Raw genomic sequence first — 17791 nt, 5'->3', positions numbered from 1 at the left:
CCGGCTCGGCACCAGCTGCCACGCCAGTCAGACCCAAACCCTGCACATGCGTGCGTATGTGTGTGTGTGAGGGTGCGTGCATTGAATTGCGGGTCTTTTTCACATAGAAGTCAAAGTGACTTCATCTTCCTGTGTGTGTGTGCGTGTGTGTGTGTGTGTGTGTGTGTGAGAGTGTGTGTGTGTGTGTGTGTGTGTGTGTGTGTGTGTGTGTGTGTGTGTGTGTGTGTGGCAGTGTGTTCATGGTAATTTGTGTGGGCTTCTTTGTGTGTGTGTGTGTGTGTGTGTGTGTGTGTGTGTGTGTGTGTGTGTGTGTGTGTGTGTGTGTGTGTGTGTGTGTGTGTGTGCGTGCGCGTGTGTGTGTGCGTGTGTTTGTGTGTGTGTATGCATGCTCAGAGGGGTTCTGGATCATTGCCCTTCATAGTTAAGGTGTCCAGCAGATGTCCTTGGGCCAGGCACCTCACTGCGAGCTGTCACCTTGTGTCCGAGGTGTGGGTGAATGGGAGGCGATGCCAGCGCCTAACAACGGCTGTATAATGTAGTCCGTTTGTGAGGTGGTCTGCTTAACATCCAACGGTAACAATGTCCTCTGACAGGTCCCCTACACCACCCAGCACATTAGTTAATGGCTTCACCACATTGGTTTGGAATGAAGTAGTGATTTGTTTCTATTTATCTACTTAACTGCACCACCATAGTCTCGGCCACAGTTGCTAGAAAGTTCCATGGAAAGTTCCACTAGACTTTGGCACGGGGGACAGCGGCAGTTGGATCCCCCCACTTAACGGGGGGTTGGGGGGATAATAAATCTTAGGCATGTGGATCTATGCACGCTGTCGTCACACACAGTGGCAGAGAGGCTATGTGTATTTACATGAATACTTTATCTGGGCCTGCTCCCTCTCCCAGCTCCTCTGAACCAGTGAGGCGAGAGAAGGCCTTGGAGGAGTCCATTTTGGGCTCGGCCTGGGGAGGGGGGGGGGGGGGGGGGGGGTCTGTCCGTGCCGCCCTCGGAGGCCCGGACGCAGGGAAGAAGTGAGGAATCGAGGAAGAGCAGGCGAGGAAGAGGAGACCGGGAGAAAGCCCCACGTCAAACGCTCACGCTCGCAGGGCCTCGCACCTGTAAAACACACGACAAAACCAGCAGCTCATTAAAACGAAAGGTCACCTCTGTTTACAGCCAGGCGTGACGTCTTCGATGAGCCATGATGGCCGTTTCAAAATGTATAGCCGCATGGTGGAGGGTCCAACCAGATGCATGATGAATAGATCAGCCTAACCAGTGAACCCACCCATCCAGTACACATGGAGTGTCTTCGAGAGCTGGACTGGTAGCGTTTGTGTTGATTGATTCTTTGTGAAACAAGCTGAGCCCCTGGTACAACAAGCTAAGCGGATTGTGCGATGGCCTGTGTTTGTCATACACCCGGCCAGCTCTGTGTAAGCAGATAAGGCTGGCCACTGGGCTAGCACTCTGTGCTTTATTTACCCAAACGCTCTAGGGAGAGAGGGGGGGGGCTGCGGTCCGCCATGTCTGCCTTCACCACTGTGCACGATCATCCCTTGTTTGTCCAACTGATTATAAAAACTCAGTGTGAACTTTCCCATCAGCCGTCAGAGAGCTGGATACCAGCTTCCTCCCGCTCTGTGTTCAACAACAGGCTGCTAGGGCTAACACGCTCTGATTAAGCGGTCGTTAGTAGCTCGCAGTCGTCACATGCGTGCGGATAAAGGTCGTCGCTTTATGGCGGGTTGCTGTGTTCACACCATCAGGGAACCCATTCGAATCGCATAGCAAAACAACTGTAACTTAGAGAGGGAGGAGATAAGGGTATGGTCTTAAGAGGCCCACACACAGCCCTTACTCAAACCAACGACCAACTGCCTTTATTCGAGCACTCCGTTGCCCCTCGTCTGACCCGTTCGGCAGAAAAGTTGTGTGAAACACACTGCGAAGACTACTGTCCACCACACAGTAGCGTGTACGTTCTGCGCTTGCGCAAGATGCAATAAGCCTCCTTATCGGGTGGCGCTAGTCTCGTGGCGATAGTCCACCCCTCCCACCCATTGCGCTGATTTGCTGCTTGTGTGCTAGCAGCACACACCAACAAACGCCAACAAACACCAAAGGGGCCACTGTGCCTAACCCGCTTGTGGTTGGCGGCTATTATCGGATGAGGTCTTCGTTTGTAACCATTTAGAACGGTTGTTGGCCGACTTCAGCCCCCCGCTCTCAGGCTGTGTGTTGGTGTCTGTCGGGGCAGTGAGCGGGCTCTTTCCCCCCTCATTAGTGCATGGATCAGGGTATGAGGAGAGTCTGACCTGCAGCGCTGAGGGTTGAGCCTCCGGCGCTTCAGAGCGCAGTTGTCCTCCGCCAGCGTGCAGCGGCAGCGGCACGTCTCCCCGTCCAGCGCCCACTTCCTGCCGGCGCAGGGGCGGCAGGCCGGGCGGGACGGCGCCGGGGTCGGGGGGGGGGGGGGGAGGAGGGGAGGGGAGCTGGGTCGGGGGAGGAGGGAGGGAGGGTGAGGGAGTCAGGGGGGGAGGCAGGGAGGGCGGAGCAGGGCTGGGAACCACGACGGTCCTGGAGAGCAAACACACACAATGGGTTAGCCGCGCTGGGCTCCTGCAGCACTGGGCGTGTTTCTCAGCGGTTCGTTATCCAACGCATTCTGTGTTCCTTCCTCCCCTTCCTTCTCTCTTCATGTGATTGTTTCTCCCCTCAATCCGGCCTCCCGAGCGGCGGCCATACCACCAGACGGCTGCGCTGACCCGGAGGTTAGCCCCCTCCCCCTCACTCCCCCCCCCCCCTATGAGCTGGTTCTTGCGGAGGCTGAGAAAGGTGCTGGTGTCAGTGGGTCCATTAACCGTGCCTGGTTACTCCTCAGCCCACCTCAGGGGGCCCGGGGCTGCTTTAATGGACTATAATTAATGAAGCTGCAAGGGGGTCTGTGTGTGTGTTTGTGTGTGTGTGTGTGTGTGTGTGTGTGTGTGTGTGTATGTGTGTGTGTGTGTGTGTGTGTGCGTGCGTGCGTGCGTGCGTGCGTGCGTGCGTGCGTGCGTGCGTGCGTGCGTGCGTGCGTGCGTGCGTGCGTGCGTGTGTGTGTGTGTGTTTGTGGACTTGCTGCTGACCATTTACAACATTGGCATGGAGAGACATAGAGAGAGAGAGAGAGAGAGAGAGAGAGAGAGAGAGAGAGAGAGAGGGGGGGGGGGGGGGAGAGGGGGGGGGGGGAGAGAGATCAGGTGGTTCTCTCAAGTAAATTAGTTTGATTTCACACATGCCGTGCGCTGAAAGGGGGCTGTTCTGGATGATGGATGGCCACAGAGAGACGTTGGGTCCACGCAGAGACCCCCCTGACCCCTGTGCAGGGAGCACCTCGCAACACAGTGAGAAGAAAATGGAGGGAGGGAGGGAGGGAGGGAGGGAGGGAGGGAGGGAGGGAGGGAGGGAGGAAAATCTTTCCCTTCTTGTGAGTAACAAGACTTGGTCTGTATGTACTGTCTGAATGCATGGCGGTGATGCTCAGAAATCTAGAATTAAACTTCTGATTTGACTACAGCCGCCCGAGGATGTTCCAGCAAATAATAATAATACGAAGACTGAAGGTCAAGCTCCATAAATGTAATATAGTTACAATAACTTTAACATACAGTAACAGAAAGTGTGTGCACGTGTGTATGACCCTGTATATAACCGTGTGTGTGTGTGTGTGTGTGTGTGTGTGTGTGTGTGCGTGTGTTTGTATATTTAAACATAGGTGTTATTTGTACGACGATACTCGTACAAGTAACAAAATAACCTATGCATACGGAGCGCGACATCAAACCATCATCTACAAAATACAGATTTACTGATATCACTGAAACTTGATGAATCAAAGAGGTTGTGATCGTAAACATACGTTCTGATGGGGTTTTCCACTGGTCTCCGTTTGGATTTGCCTCTCTCCTTCTTCCGGCCTTTCCTTTCCGGCTTGAGAAGAGGCCTGGGAGAGACAGAACCATCCAGTCAGATGACACACCCATCGTATGAGAGTGTCTAATAGGTTCTGCCAGCATCTGATAGCCTCTGATAGGTTCTGATAGGATCTGATTGGTTAAGAAAGGTTCCAGATGCTGATGACAAAACCTCTGATAGAATCTGATAGTATCTGATAGATAGATAGTAATTTGAAGTTCAAATCTGATTGTAGTGTGATAATAATGCAGGGTCATAAGTTACTTGATAAGTAATAAACCAATTATATTTGATAAGCAGCATCATATTTGAACCAGTAGCATACATTTGAATAAGTATACAAAATGATAATGATAACACTTTGATTGAACTATTTAATCCAATTTAACATACTATTCATCAATAGTAAGAAATGTATATGAAAAGTAAATTTTTGGGGGTGGGGTCAAATGGTCTCCTCCATCTCTCTGAACCTTATCTGAACTCCTCGGTCCATTCGAGAACAGGCTCAATCTCCCAGCTACTAATACATTTTGAACTTTGTTATTATGTCATTTGTAATTTGATGAACTGCTTACGCAGTTGATTTGACTCAGAGGTTGTAATTTGCTCTCATGGATGCATGAATCTGTCCCCGACAAGGGAGCACGTAGAGATAACCTCGTCTCTATGGCGACAACAGGATGGGCCCATGCCCACGGGACGCTGAATTAAGAGTCACACAGATGTCCCCTCAACAAGGGATTATGCACGCACGCACACACACACACACACACACACACACACACACACACACACACACACACACACACACACACACACACACACACACACACACACACACAGACACACACACACATACATACACACAAACTCACACACACACACACGCACACACAAATACAAACAATCATCTACAAAATCCAGCCCCTGCACGCACACACATATTATGAACACACACACACGACACAAACATTATGCACACTAAGTTATTTATGTTAACATGCTAACAGGAAGCGCAGCAACATAAACACTGGAGATGAGGTTCGCTGATTGGCTGGTTGGAGCTGAGTACCGGTACGCAGCGACATACAAACAACCGGCAGGGAATCCCAAGAAGCCATCAGAGAGCTCACAACTGGGCCACAACTCAACCCCACCGGGCCACAACTCAACCCCACTGAGCCACAACTCAATCCCACCGGGCCACAACTCAACCCCACTGGGCCACAACTCAACCCCACCGGGCCACAACTCAACCCCACTCAGTAGACTGGACCACAACTCAACCCCACCGGGCCACAACTCAACCCCACTGAGCCACAACTCAATCCCACCGGGCTACAACTCAACCCCACTGGGCCACAACTCAACCCCACTGGGCCACAACTCAACCCCACCGGGCCACAACTCAACCCCACTCAGTAGACTGGGCCACAACTCAACCCCACTGGGCCACAACTCAACCCCACCGGGCCACAACTCAATCCCACTCAGTAGACTGAGCCACAACTCAACCCCACTGGGCCACAACTCAACCCCCCTGGGCCACAACTCAACCCCACCGGGCCACAACTCAACCCCACTCAGTAGACTGGGCCACAACTCAACCCCACGGGCCACAACTCAACCCCACCGGGCCACAACTCAACCCCATGGGCCAAAACTCAACCCCATGGGGCCACAACTCAACCCCACTCAGTAGAGCAGGCACACCACAGCTAGAGAATCCCTCTGGCCGTTAAACAGGATAAAGGCTGAGCGTGGTGGATGGGACCAGCACTATAATTGTATTTGTTTTATTCATTCTAGGAAGGCCCCTGGCAGCTGCACAAACTGTTCCCGGGATTTAAAAACGTCCCTCTCTACATTCACCTGCTCAAGGTTATTAATATTTCCATCTCTAGCTGCAATAACATTGCAAGCTGGCATGCTAAATATTTAACAACTACACTTTTTTTGTGAACAATAACAGCGTAATTAATGTCAATAGCAAATTCAAAAAGGTTGTTGCTTTCAGCCGTACATAAACTGGGCTGTTGTGTGGGACTACTTCAGAGCTTCCATGGGGAATGTTTATTATGATTGTTTAAGATGGCCAGATAGCCAAGGCTTTCACAGATCACAGAAGGAGTGCTTGTCCAACAGATCATTTGATAACACACAAAAACACACATGCACGCACACACACAAACACACACAAAAGAAAAAAGATCTGATGAGATAAAACACTAGTTACCTCGTAGTATGTGTTGGAAGCCGGGCATCTTCTTTGGGTCTGCGCAGAAACGAACAGTATAAGGATAGAGTTTGTGTGTGTGTGCACATGTGTGGTGTGCATGCGTATGTGCAAGCGTATGCATGCGCACATTTTAGTCTGACACCGTATGCTTACCTGCACTCACACTGGCTGTGCTCAACGAAGGGCAGTTCCACAAGGTCGTGCTTCATGAAGGAGGTCCTCATCAACTAAGGCAGGAGAGCACAGAGTCAAACTCCAAGCACCCTACATTGTGTCTATGGGTGTGTGTTACTATGTACTGGTGTTCACTACTATGAGTCTAAACATATATTTGTCGATTGACACCCGGGGTGGCATCCTCAGCATTACAAACGTAGTTCCTGTAGACAAAAAATGGGATTCTGTCCCATCCTGATGTCCCTACTGCCATGGTAACAGAACAGCGTCACAGACGTTGCCTGATTTAGCCTTTCTACTCGTCTATTTGTAGCGTAGCCTAAATCTAGAGCGTGGTGAGAGGGAATGACCGTCCCTTTGAGCATCGACTGGCGGGCTGACTGTGTGTGTGTCTGCCTCCATGTCAAAGCTGTGTACACGTGGGTTTTATTACATTTTCTATTTAACCTTTATCTAACCAGGTAAAATTCTCATTGAGATTAAAAACTCTTTTACAACAGAGACCTGGCCAAGACGGCAAAATAGAACAGACAAAACCTACATATTTCATGCGAACAAAATGCACAATTTACACACAATTTAAAGACTTCAAGTGAGGAATTATACACAGGTACAATGTCCAATATTTCCACATAAATTCTTAAGTAATGAGCCAAAGGCATCAAATGACAAATGTTCTGGTAGTTTTAAGTCTTTCTGGAGGGTGTTCCAAGCTGATGGGGCAGCATACTTAAAAACTTTTGACCCCAGCTCAGTACGAGCAATCGGAACCAACAAGAACATCCTGTGAATGCAGGCTATAGCCGCCTCGGCTTCTCAGGAGATGGACGCCATAAGTAGGTGGGGACCCATCCAAGGAGAGCTTTGTAAATAAACCTCAACCCATGAGTACGCCTGCGTACATACATACAGAGATGGCCAACCAGTCTTTGCATAAGAGGTGCAATGGTGGTGGGCGGGGGCGTCACCTCCATGGTGAGCGTGTGCGTGAGCGACGGCACGCACGCCATCCCCTCATCAGAGCAGCAGCCGCCGCACCGCCGCACCGACACGCAGGCGGGAACGAAGAGGTGGTGCGTCTCCCCCGGCAACTCCCGCCACACCTCCACCAGGGTGTCCCGTGGCTCGCACCCGCTGCGGGAGTACACCTCCATCCAGCGGCGGACTGGGGGGGGGGGGGGGGGGGGGGGGGGCCGACAGGGAGAGACAGGAGGTCACCGGTCAGTGGTGGGGCGACAGCAGCACACACGCATGGTGTTAAGAGAGGCCGGGGATTCAAAGGTCCTGATTGGCTGAGCAGAAGGGTTATGTAATATTCGTTTTTATTACACATCAATTCCAAAGCAGCAGAAAAGAGAAAAGAAACAAGAGGAAAGAAAGAAAGAAAAGAATGAATGACTAATACATTTACGGTCAAAGGGAGAGAGGGGGGAAACCCAAACAGGGGAAGAGAGGAGATTCTGGTCATGCAGATGAAACCGCCTAGATGTCTGATGTCTGAATCATGTGCAGTGGGGGGGAGAGGAACCCACCTTCTCGAGCCTCTCGGGACCTGGGGGAGTCAGCAGGCCGCCAGTGTGCGAGCTGGTAGGGAGATACAGGACAAACACATTTCATTTTGGTAACCTCCACTGACAGTGATCAGTCTCGCCCCCTAGTGTCGGCCCAGTGCCTGGCGTCCTAGTCCATCAGTGTGTGTGTGTGCGTGTGCGTGCGTGCGTGTTTGGGCGGTGTGAGTTTGGTGACCAAGACCAGATTCAGCCATGACTCGACCATCCACCCCACACTCTGTGACGCGGAGAGCCCGCTCGCTGGGTGCCTATAGGTGCCTTCAGCAGACCTGTCCAGGGTGCTAGACTGCAAACAAGGCTTCTTACAACATACGATAAACTTACAATGTAACGAACAGTAAAATAAAGTCTTTATACATATACACATTTCCTTTGGTTAGTCTTTTTTTATCTTCTTTGTCAAATTAAAATAAGGGTCTGGGCTAAAAAGTTTAAAACATTTCATAGCAGTGATGTAATTATCGAGGAAATGGCAGTCAGCTTTTCTGAAGGCTAATTCAACTCATCTGGGAAAAGCATTTCCTGTTAGGACTGGTTCACACTTGGCATCAATCACACTTATATTAGCTACTCGTGTCGTGACAGTATTTAGTATATAAACAAATAACAAATAATTAAAGATAGCTGACATTTTAAATCTTTTCTGTCACAAAAGTATGATTATAAGGTAGTCCTCATCGGGCCAAACCTCTGCAACTTTAATCCAAGGTAAGCACACATAACCTATCATGTACTGTCTCTTTAAAAAACGCAAATTTAAAACACTCTTTTCGTTTGAATTAGCTTCCCCTTTTTCTTCTTTCCCTCTACACACTCTCTCTCTCGCACACCACACACACACACACACACACACACACACACACACACACACACACACACACACACACACACACACACACACACACACACACACACACACACACACAGGGCCTGTGCGTGTGGAGACCAAGGCCACTCATAGGAGAATGTAGACTTTGCCCAATTGCCCCCCTTTAACAGCTCCGCCCCTTTTACTGCCCAGTCCCCCACCACACACACACACACACACACACACACACACACACACACACACACACACACACACACACACACACACACACACACACACACACACACACACACACACACACACACACACACAAACATTCGGCCTGGGTTGGCCCCACATTGATCCGTTAAGTCAAGCTAGAACTGAGGCCATTTTGTGGGGTATCAGGAACTGGCAGGCAGCTTTTCCAACAGTGTGTCATTTCATGGGATTGTATGTGTGTGTGTGTGCGTGTGTGTGTGTGTGTGTGTGTGTTTATGCATATGTATGTGTGTGTGTGTGTGTGTGTGTGTGTGTGTGTGTGTGTGTGTGTGTGTGTGTGTGTGTGTGTGTGTGTGTGTGTGTGTGTGTGTGTGTGTGTGTGTGTTTGTGTGTGTTTATTGTATCTGTCTTTAAAAGAGGGAGAGGGGGCTGGCAAAGGATGTGTGTGTGTGTGTGTGTGTGTGTGTGTGTGTGTGTGTGTGTGTGTGTGTGTGTGTGTGTGTGTGTGTGTGTGTGTGTGTGTGTGTGTGTGTGTGTGTGTGTGTGTTTAGGTCAGAAAAGCCCCGTGCCATCTGCAGCTGAGGAGATGTCTGTCTACTGTCCGAGCCACCTTCTAATAACTCCCCAGTCTCCACTCCAGAGCAGTCCACTCACCGTCCGCGGACTAAAGCGACAGTAACGGAGAGCCACCCACTCAGCCAGACACTAAGTCAATAAAAGGCAGCCTACAAAACAAGTCATTTTGAACTAAGGTCCATGGAAATACAATTAGATAGGGTTGTATATCAGTGATGACCTTACCAATAATATACACACACACTTCTGATTAAGGGAGTTTTTTCTTGCCCTTTGGGGGGCCTGGGTCAGGGGGGGTGTCATAAATATTTGGTCTGTTAAGCCCTTTGAGACTGTAATGGTGATTAAGGCATATAGAAATAAAAAAATTGAATTTCATTGAACGTATCTAGAAACTGGGGCTGTGACGTTCGCTAAGCCCCTGCACGTGCAATCTGCCACGTATTACCTCACTATGATGGAGTAGGAAAAGCATCCAGTGCATCCACGGTCTTACATCAGCCGAGTAGATCCAGTGTCTACATACAACAGCAGACATGGGCTTTGTGCGGCGTGCTAGGGAGCGTACTGTTTTGGAATATATGTGTTTCCATATCACAGACCACCAGGGACACCACGTCTGAGGCGTCTAACAAACCAGGCCCACAGCCCACATAAGCCCCTTAATTAGTTCATCAGCTCAGGTCACTTGTGGCCTGGCGGGAAAGCTCGTGACTTCATTTGCATATCGGCGTCGGCCGAGAGGCTGCTGCGAGAGGATGCTGCGAGAAGCGCGTCATAGAGCCGGCCATCCCTCTGGAGTGTGTGACCCCGGCGTCACCCTTTGACCCCCCACGGGCGGGTCAATAAAAATGTGCCCCCCGTCGTTATGTCCCCCCCCCCCCCCCTTTATCTGAATAGACGTCATATGTTCGAACATGCCCTCCACTGTTCACCTACCTTGGCTTGGGACACGGGGAGTCTGGTGAGGAGCAGGAATTGAAACATTCCTAGAATAACTTGAAGCATAATCCTCATTGTGTTGTGGTCCCGAAGGCAGGCAGAAATTGTGGGGGGGGGGGGGGCAATCCCGAAGGTGATTCACGCCGGGCTCCGGGTCTTCAGGGACCGGTAGAGTACGCAGACGATCCACGCTGTATCCCCCCGCCTTCCTCTCATTGACGGGACGCCCGCGTCGGCATCCTCAGCGTTACAAAGTTTATCACAGCAGACAACACATAGGATCTTTATTCCAGCTCCATAAAGGCTTTCCTGCTGTCAGTGTCACGGAATACATCTATAACAGCGTTATAGATGTGGGTCTGTTTGGGCTGTGCCCCTATGTCTAGCCTAAAGTAGCCTTTCCATTGTAATTACAGCCTATTGCTTGATTGATTTCTAAAAAGACCAATGTATATCCCTACTATTATGGCTTACCTTATGGATAAACTATGTGAGATCTGGCAATGGGATGCATCCATGATAAATCCATAATCCATCAATACTTAAGTGAACTTTAAGTCTTCCTTCCTATCCGGCTGATATAATTCAAACGCCGGGCAGGAATAACAAACCGACCACGCGAGTCTATTGGTCAGAATCAGGATTCCGGTGGGGCGGTCACATCTCCCAAGTAGAGTCCAATTCAATCGTGGCGTTATCCTAAATCCTCGCTGTAAAGAACCGCTCCACTCTTTGGACGGTGGCTCACAAACGGTGCAGCAGTATGAATGACGGAGACGGCGGCGCACAGCCCATGCCTCGGCTCGGTCACCGTGCACCCGACGCGTGTGAAAAGATGTCGTATCCACACGATGCGCATCTTCGCAGTTTTATCCTCCCAATGTAACCAGGCTGGTGATCATCTGGCCTCGCTGACGTCGCGCAAAAGCCACGAGGTGTAACGAGAGGGAGAGGTTGGCAAAGTAGGAGTCTTCATTTGTTGTTGCCATCGGTTTCCTCGTTTCGTTTGCCCTTGAGAACACAATCACGAATGGCACTCCGCGTAACCATTGCACTGCCAACTTTTTTCAAAATGGGACAGGCGCACTGCCGGCGGTGCGCTGCTTACAGGTGCCGTCTCCCTCCAGGACCTCCTTTCAATCTGCCGATCAGCCGGTCAATTATTGACCGCGTCACTCCGTCTGTACACGCCGCTCTTTATTACCAGTAGCGGATAGGTAAAGATCAATGGAGCGTTCTTAACCACGGCAGCACTCGTGCGCTTTATCCAAGCCTAGATAGTAGGCTATTTTCGTATAGGCTATTCAATTTACTATGCGATTCATAATTCAATTATCTTACAAGAGTTTCAGGGGAGATCCATAATTAATCAGAATATTTGAGAATGCAAGCTCCGTATAGCCCCGAACATGTGAATGAACCCATCGAGACTAGTCTGTTGCTGTGCGTGTGCGTGTGCGTGTGCGTGTGTGTGTGTGCGCCTGCCGACTTGAGAGTGTCTTCTCATGATGTGTTTGGGTTATGAGAGGGCACTCACACGGCTCCTGAGGATGAGGGCTGTGTAGTTTATGCGGGGCCACGTTATCTCCTGTCGAGTAGTCAGCCAGGAGGCCCATAATGACAAAACGATAGGAATAAAGAGCAGGTAATGTTTGTGTAATTATTAACTCAATGCCAAATGGTATCAAACGATTGTGCCGTTCAGAAGTCTGTTGCCAGTCGATCCTCTCACAGTGCTCCAGCCTGGCTTGACTTTGGTCTCCATGGAGGATTCCCCAGAGGTTGTGAGGAACGTAGATCAGAGAAGCTGATTTATCATGTTTGCTTCAGGCAACATGTTTACCACATTACTCAATTTAAAAAGGCCCTGTTGCCTACTAGAATTTATTTTCCGCTGTCTTTATCAGCTTATTTCTCTTTACATCATTCAGTCGATTCTCTTTTTATTCATCCGTTTTATGTTTTAAATAATCGTTTGCCGCTGTTGATTTATGGCCCAGTACCAGATATGATGAAATTAATTGGACTAAAATGTTTATCAGAAGTTTTTAATCATAGAAAGCATTTTAAAAATTAAAAACCACAACGACAACATTGTTGTAATAATGTGGAAACTGTTTGGGCAGTACCATAATATCCTTCCTCCAGTAATCTCAAACTCAATTACAGCATTTGTTTATTCTAAATGACTCGCATAAAAACACATAGATTCATAACCTCTTAAAAATAGCTCAGTCACAGCTCTGGTTTCCATTATAGAGGACGTACGGCAGGACTGAACTGAAGGACGAAACAGAGCCCGTCCCATAGAACAAGTGTGGGCAAAACCTAAACCGACTCAACTGAAATGTGCATTTACACCTGAAAGGGTTGATGAGAAACAAATCCAGTGCATCTTCTGTCATCTTAAAGGCAGCCGTCCAACACATCGCCCTCTGCGGGTCACACATAGGAACTACACTACTCCTTTACACGGAATTAGGCCTGGCAGTATTACAATAACAATCATTTGACAGTTTAAGATACTTAATAACACTGAGTGTTTCTACCATTGTCTAGTAAGATCATGATGTACCTTAACCAGATGATGCAATCACTGAGAGATGAGGGTTGAAAATCCTCTCTTGCTAATAATAAAGTTATGGTTTGTGTTTTGTTGGGTAGTATGTCAGTCTTCAGATGTCTGCATGGAACACAACAGTTCTCTTCGAAACAAAGGGTGTGGTTGGCCACAGGTCTTTCAAATGACATGTGACTGCATCGTCCAAACATCTGAACACAAAGCCTTTTCTCATGAATGTATAGGCACACAACTTATACAGTATGGGTATTTCGGTTTCCAACTGTTTTTTGTGGTGTGGTTGTGTGCTTTTGTGTGCGTGTGTATGCGTGTGTGTGTTTGCGTGTGTATGGGTATCGGGCATCTCTGCTTGTTCCTTTATTCCTTGTTTCGGTGCTACCTTGAATGTGTTACCTTGAATGCCTTGAATGTCTTCCCCTGAATGTCTTCCCCATCAAACCCGGGAGCTCCTTTTAACGGCTGGCACATAGAACACACTCCTGTGTCAGAGTTGAAGAACCGTCTCTTCACCATCTCTAAATCACCTGCTCCCTGTACGAACCTCTCTGCCTGCCCGTCCACAGAGGTCGCAGGTTCGAGTCCGTTCCCCAGGGCTACTTCTCCTCACCCCCGTCCACGTTGGGCAGATTGTATTTCTCCACAAACTCTGCGTGTTTCTGACGGAGAATCTCGGTCTGCTTCTTGAAGCCGTTGACCCTGAATGTGAACACACACATGAAAACATCTGATTGAATATTTGTGGCTATACATATACACTTAATAGATGTATAACCTCTGTATCCATGGTTTTACATTACTGTCAAGTAACACACATTTCCTTTTTGCATTCTATCACCACCAGATGAATACACTTAGTTTGTAATCCCCAAGTACCTTCAGAATCCTACCAGCATTCATTCATTCATTCATTCATCCATTCTCAACACTCTGGGTTTCTGTACCTCGCCCGCTCTTTGGACTGGTTGTAGATCTCTGTGATGTTGCGGTCCTTCTCGTCCATGAAATTGGAGTGCATCTCTTCCAGTTTCCTGAAAAGGGGAAAGTAGAGAACCACTGGAATGAGTTACAATGTTGATCGGTTCAGTATGCAGAGGGTGATGCTAGATGTTAACAATCATCCCCAACGCCAAATATTCATCTCCAAAACATCTACTCACATCAAATCAAAAGTAAGACTAATGAGTGAAATGAGTTTGCATCCCCCACAGCTGGACGGGACATTCGCAGCATAATTATCGAGTTCAAAAGGAAAATATTTTTTTCATAGACAAGGCATTAAAATGTTGAGCAACAGATAAGAATAAAAGTAGGAGTGTGTGTGTGTATTTAAACATAACTTCCCTCGTTCCAATAGTATACAACCCTGCTGTTTCCCCATAATGTACATCACTCCCGGTTAACGGCGGTCTCGGTGACGTGCCTCTCACCAGCCTCTTGGCCGACACCGATATGCAAATGAAGTCACGAGCTTTCCCGCCAGGCCACAAGTGACCTGAGCTGATGAACTAATTAAGGGGCTTATGTGGGCTGTTGGCCTGGTTTGTGAGACGCCTCAGACGTGGTGTCCCTAGTGATCTGTGATATGGAAACACATATATTCCAAAACAGCACGCTCCCTAGCACGCCGCACAAAGCCCATGTCTGCTGTTGTATGTATTAGACACTGGGTGTACACGGCTGATGTACGACTGCCTAGTCGTGGATGCACTGGATGCTTTTCCTACTCCATCATAGTGAGGCAATACGTGGCAGATTGCACGTGCAGGGGCTTAGCGAACGTCACAGCCCGTTTCTAGAAACATTATTTATTGGTAAGGTCATCAATGATTTTGGGGATTATTTGTTTATCAACATGGCGGACGCGCGCGCAGAATGATCGCAAAAAGAAAATTAGTTTGACCGGTTGACATGGTTATCTCCGTGTGGTTCATTTGCAGTTGCGGTGTTGATTAGCGATGTTGTTTACTTGTTACAAGTAAACAACAGTATGTTGGCTTACTGTAACATTAAACTGTAATCAGAAAACGCGGTTATATGCTATAGACCCTAGAGTATCTGTGGTATAAAGGCTGGGACGAATTTCTAATTATAAATATGTACCATCCATGACGTTAGCTCTCTGGCTCATAGCTCAGCGGACTAGAATACCTCCCGTTACCAAGTCGTAGCTAAGGTCGGACCTATTTATCTGAAAAACGTTATATTTGGATTGTAAAACGCACGAAAATATAAATGAATGATCTTAATTTATTTTCTTTGGCAAGTGACCATGGTATAAGTGGGATCATGCCCTTCGAGATGTCAAAAACATGTTTGATCGATCGTAATTAAAGGGGACTACTTTTTGAGGGAGATGAACTCAAACAGAGTATACATTTAATAAGCATGCAATGTGAATAAGGAAAAGCATAATTATTAAAGTATTTGAATTGTTTTATTACGTTGGCACGCAAGAAGTAGAATAAGTGGGATAATCAGTCTTATTAAAACGGTTTGTTCAACCAACCGCACAACAAGACATGATTGCGGCTCTTGTTGCTCTCGTCTCTTTCTGCATATGACATGCGCGTAGAGCGGGGAGTGACGTAGACTGATAATCCCTCTACACAACCGCATCTCATTGTATTTCCATGGAACTTATTTCAAATGACCTGTTTGGTAGGCTGCCTTTGATTGACTTATTGTCTTGCTGTGTGGGTGGCTATCCGTTACTGTCGCTATAGTCACCGGACGGTGAGTGGACTGCTCTGGAGTGGAGGCTGCGTGGTAGATAGGCCGACATCTCCTTAGCTGTATATGTTATATATATTAAAAACTGGATACATTTTTTAATACACAAGGCCCCACCTGAAGAAGAAGAAGTGGCTGCCCACGCTGAGCAGCATGGTGAGCAGGCAGTATCCCACCAGACGGAAGTTCCTCCTCCTCTTGCGCTCCCACTCCTCCGGGGTGACTTCCTGCGCCTGGGACTGGGTGAACTGCTCCCAGTAGCGCGTGTTGTCATGGGACTCCTCACTAAGGCAGACCCCGTCACAGAAGAAGCGTTATTAAGAAGATATTAGTAGCACATCGTCAATGATTTGTTCGAGTTACAGCGTGCGCTACGGTGCAACAGTCACTCCAGTCGGTGTATTGTGTTGCAGTGTGTGCAGGTGCACACACACACACACACACCTGGCTCTGAAGCCGGTGGAGCCGGTGCGGATGTTGGCGCCCGGCCCCGGGACCCAGCCCCCTCGGTAGGGCGTCCGCAGCTTGAAGTCGTACTCCTTCCGGCTGCGCTCGCGGCCCAGCACGCGGTACGCTTCGCTCAGCTCCACGAACTGGCTGTGCAGCGCCGGGTTGGACGGGTCGCGGTCCGGGTGGACCTGCCGCAGCAGAGGAGCGGAGGGGGGGGGGGGGGGGGAATGTATGCGTGAATGTTGGGCAGTATTGTAAAGCGCTTTGAGTGGCCACTGGTTAGAAAAGCGCTGTATAAATGCAGTCCAAGAACCTTGTTCATAAGGATACACAGTTGTAACCTTATGAACAACAATAACATGATGTGGATGTAGCTCGTTAGCAGAATTGATTGAATTGTTTGTCAAAACAAAGCAGGAAATCGAATGTACATATTGTGTAAACTGAAATAATCTTAACAGTTTTCAAAAAATGCCAATCCTATGCAACTGCATCCACTGCACTGACCAGAGCACATACCTCTTTGGATTTGGCAAAAAATGCATGCTTTATTTCCTCCAAGGTGGCAGTAGGTTTGACCCCCAGGAGTTCATAATAGCTCACGACCGCTCTGCAAAGAAAACCCAAAGAATACCAGAGTGTTGGGAATGGGATCAACTTTAAGAAAAGTAACTGACATATCGTCTGGTTTCGCTCGTACACAATACCTGTTGGCTGAGCTCAGGGACAGCATCCGCAGTCCACTCCTGTAGCTCCAGAGACACCTCCGACAGAGACTCAGCTGAGCCTCAAACTGCATCGTGAGAAACAGCTACAGTACCTGTGACGAAAATATATCAAAATCATATATATATATATATATAACATTTTTGAAAAATTGGACTAAAACTGTAGCAAAGTAAAAGCATCGATCCAAAACAGAAGTCAAATGAAGCTCAAAAGTAAATGACCCATTAAAGAGGCTCACCTGACTTGAGGTAGTTGTTACACCTCAGTGGGATTCCATTTGACGTAGATGAGTAAGTTCATAAAGGAAAGACTCACATTGTTTCTTCCAGAAGGGTCACGCGATGCCGCTCTGAAAGCAGAGGACTCTGTGAATGAAATTACCTGACCTGCAAGCTCAGCTGTTTGGCTGACCTTTGTCGCTCACCCATTGGTCAAATAATTCGATTTGATCACTTTCATACTATAACACTAACATATAAGATACACAACTTCAGGATAGCACTGCTGATGGTTATGCCTACGAAAGCTTTTTAGTTAAGTCGTTCAACTTAACTATTTTAAGAATAGTGCTGTAGGTTAACAGCGGTTCGCTGGTAAACCACAGATTGCAGGACGTTCACTCGAGATTATGACCCATTCATGCGTAACTGGCCTACAGACAAATATCTCATCCGGCAATATGTTAGAAAACGATACAATTTATATGAGAAGTCGCCAAAGTTAACATACCACAAGCACCGCCTCCCATGCAGCAGTTTCATAACACAGCTGTGCCGCCGGGTGCTGCTGAAATGGGTCCGGGTAGGAA

The 17791-nt window shown here is 48.3% G+C and overlaps 2 protein-coding genes across 3 annotated transcripts; both read right to left on the bottom strand.

The window, feature by feature from the left end:
- Positions 1–268: 268 nt before the first annotated feature.
- On the bottom strand, positions 269–11646 carry vegfba (vascular endothelial growth factor Ba). Its single transcript, XM_030368671.1, has 8 exons — positions 10491–11646; positions 7907–7958; positions 7343–7539; positions 6351–6424; positions 6195–6233; positions 3900–3983; positions 2320–2578; positions 269–1117 (listed from the first exon to the last, which is right to left on the bottom strand). Exons 1-8 carry the CDS (start codon positions 10566–10568, stop codon positions 1088–1090), a joined length of 813 nt encoding a protein of 270 aa, XP_030224531.1. The 5' UTR covers positions 10569–11646; the 3' UTR covers positions 269–1087.
- Positions 11647–12525: 879 nt separating this feature from the next.
- On the bottom strand, positions 12526–17791 carry dnajc4 (DnaJ (Hsp40) homolog, subfamily C, member 4). 2 transcript variants are annotated; one of them, XM_030367860.1, is made up of 8 exons: positions 17713–17791; positions 17222–17332; positions 16962–17074; positions 16774–16864; positions 16249–16442; positions 15922–16089; positions 14016–14102; positions 12526–13770 (listed from the first exon to the last, which is right to left on the bottom strand). In XM_030367860.1, exons 3-8 carry the CDS (start codon positions 17051–17053, stop codon positions 13668–13670), a joined length of 735 nt encoding a protein of 244 aa, XP_030223720.1. In that variant the 5' UTR covers positions 17054–17074; positions 17222–17332; positions 17713–17791; the 3' UTR covers positions 12526–13667. The 2 variants fall into 2 exon arrangements, with proteins under 2 accessions (XP_030223720.1, XP_030223721.1); XM_030367861.1 differs by lacking the exon at positions 17713–17791 and adding an exon at positions 17537–17686.

Source organism: Gadus morhua, chromosome 10, assembly GCF_902167405.1.
Source record: "Gadus morhua chromosome 10, gadMor3.0, whole genome shotgun sequence".
Classification (NCBI taxonomy): domain Eukaryota; kingdom Metazoa; phylum Chordata; class Actinopteri; order Gadiformes; family Gadidae; genus Gadus; species Gadus morhua.
The sequence above is the reverse complement of the archived record's forward strand: the minus strand, read 5'-3'. Positions and strand labels throughout refer to the sequence as shown.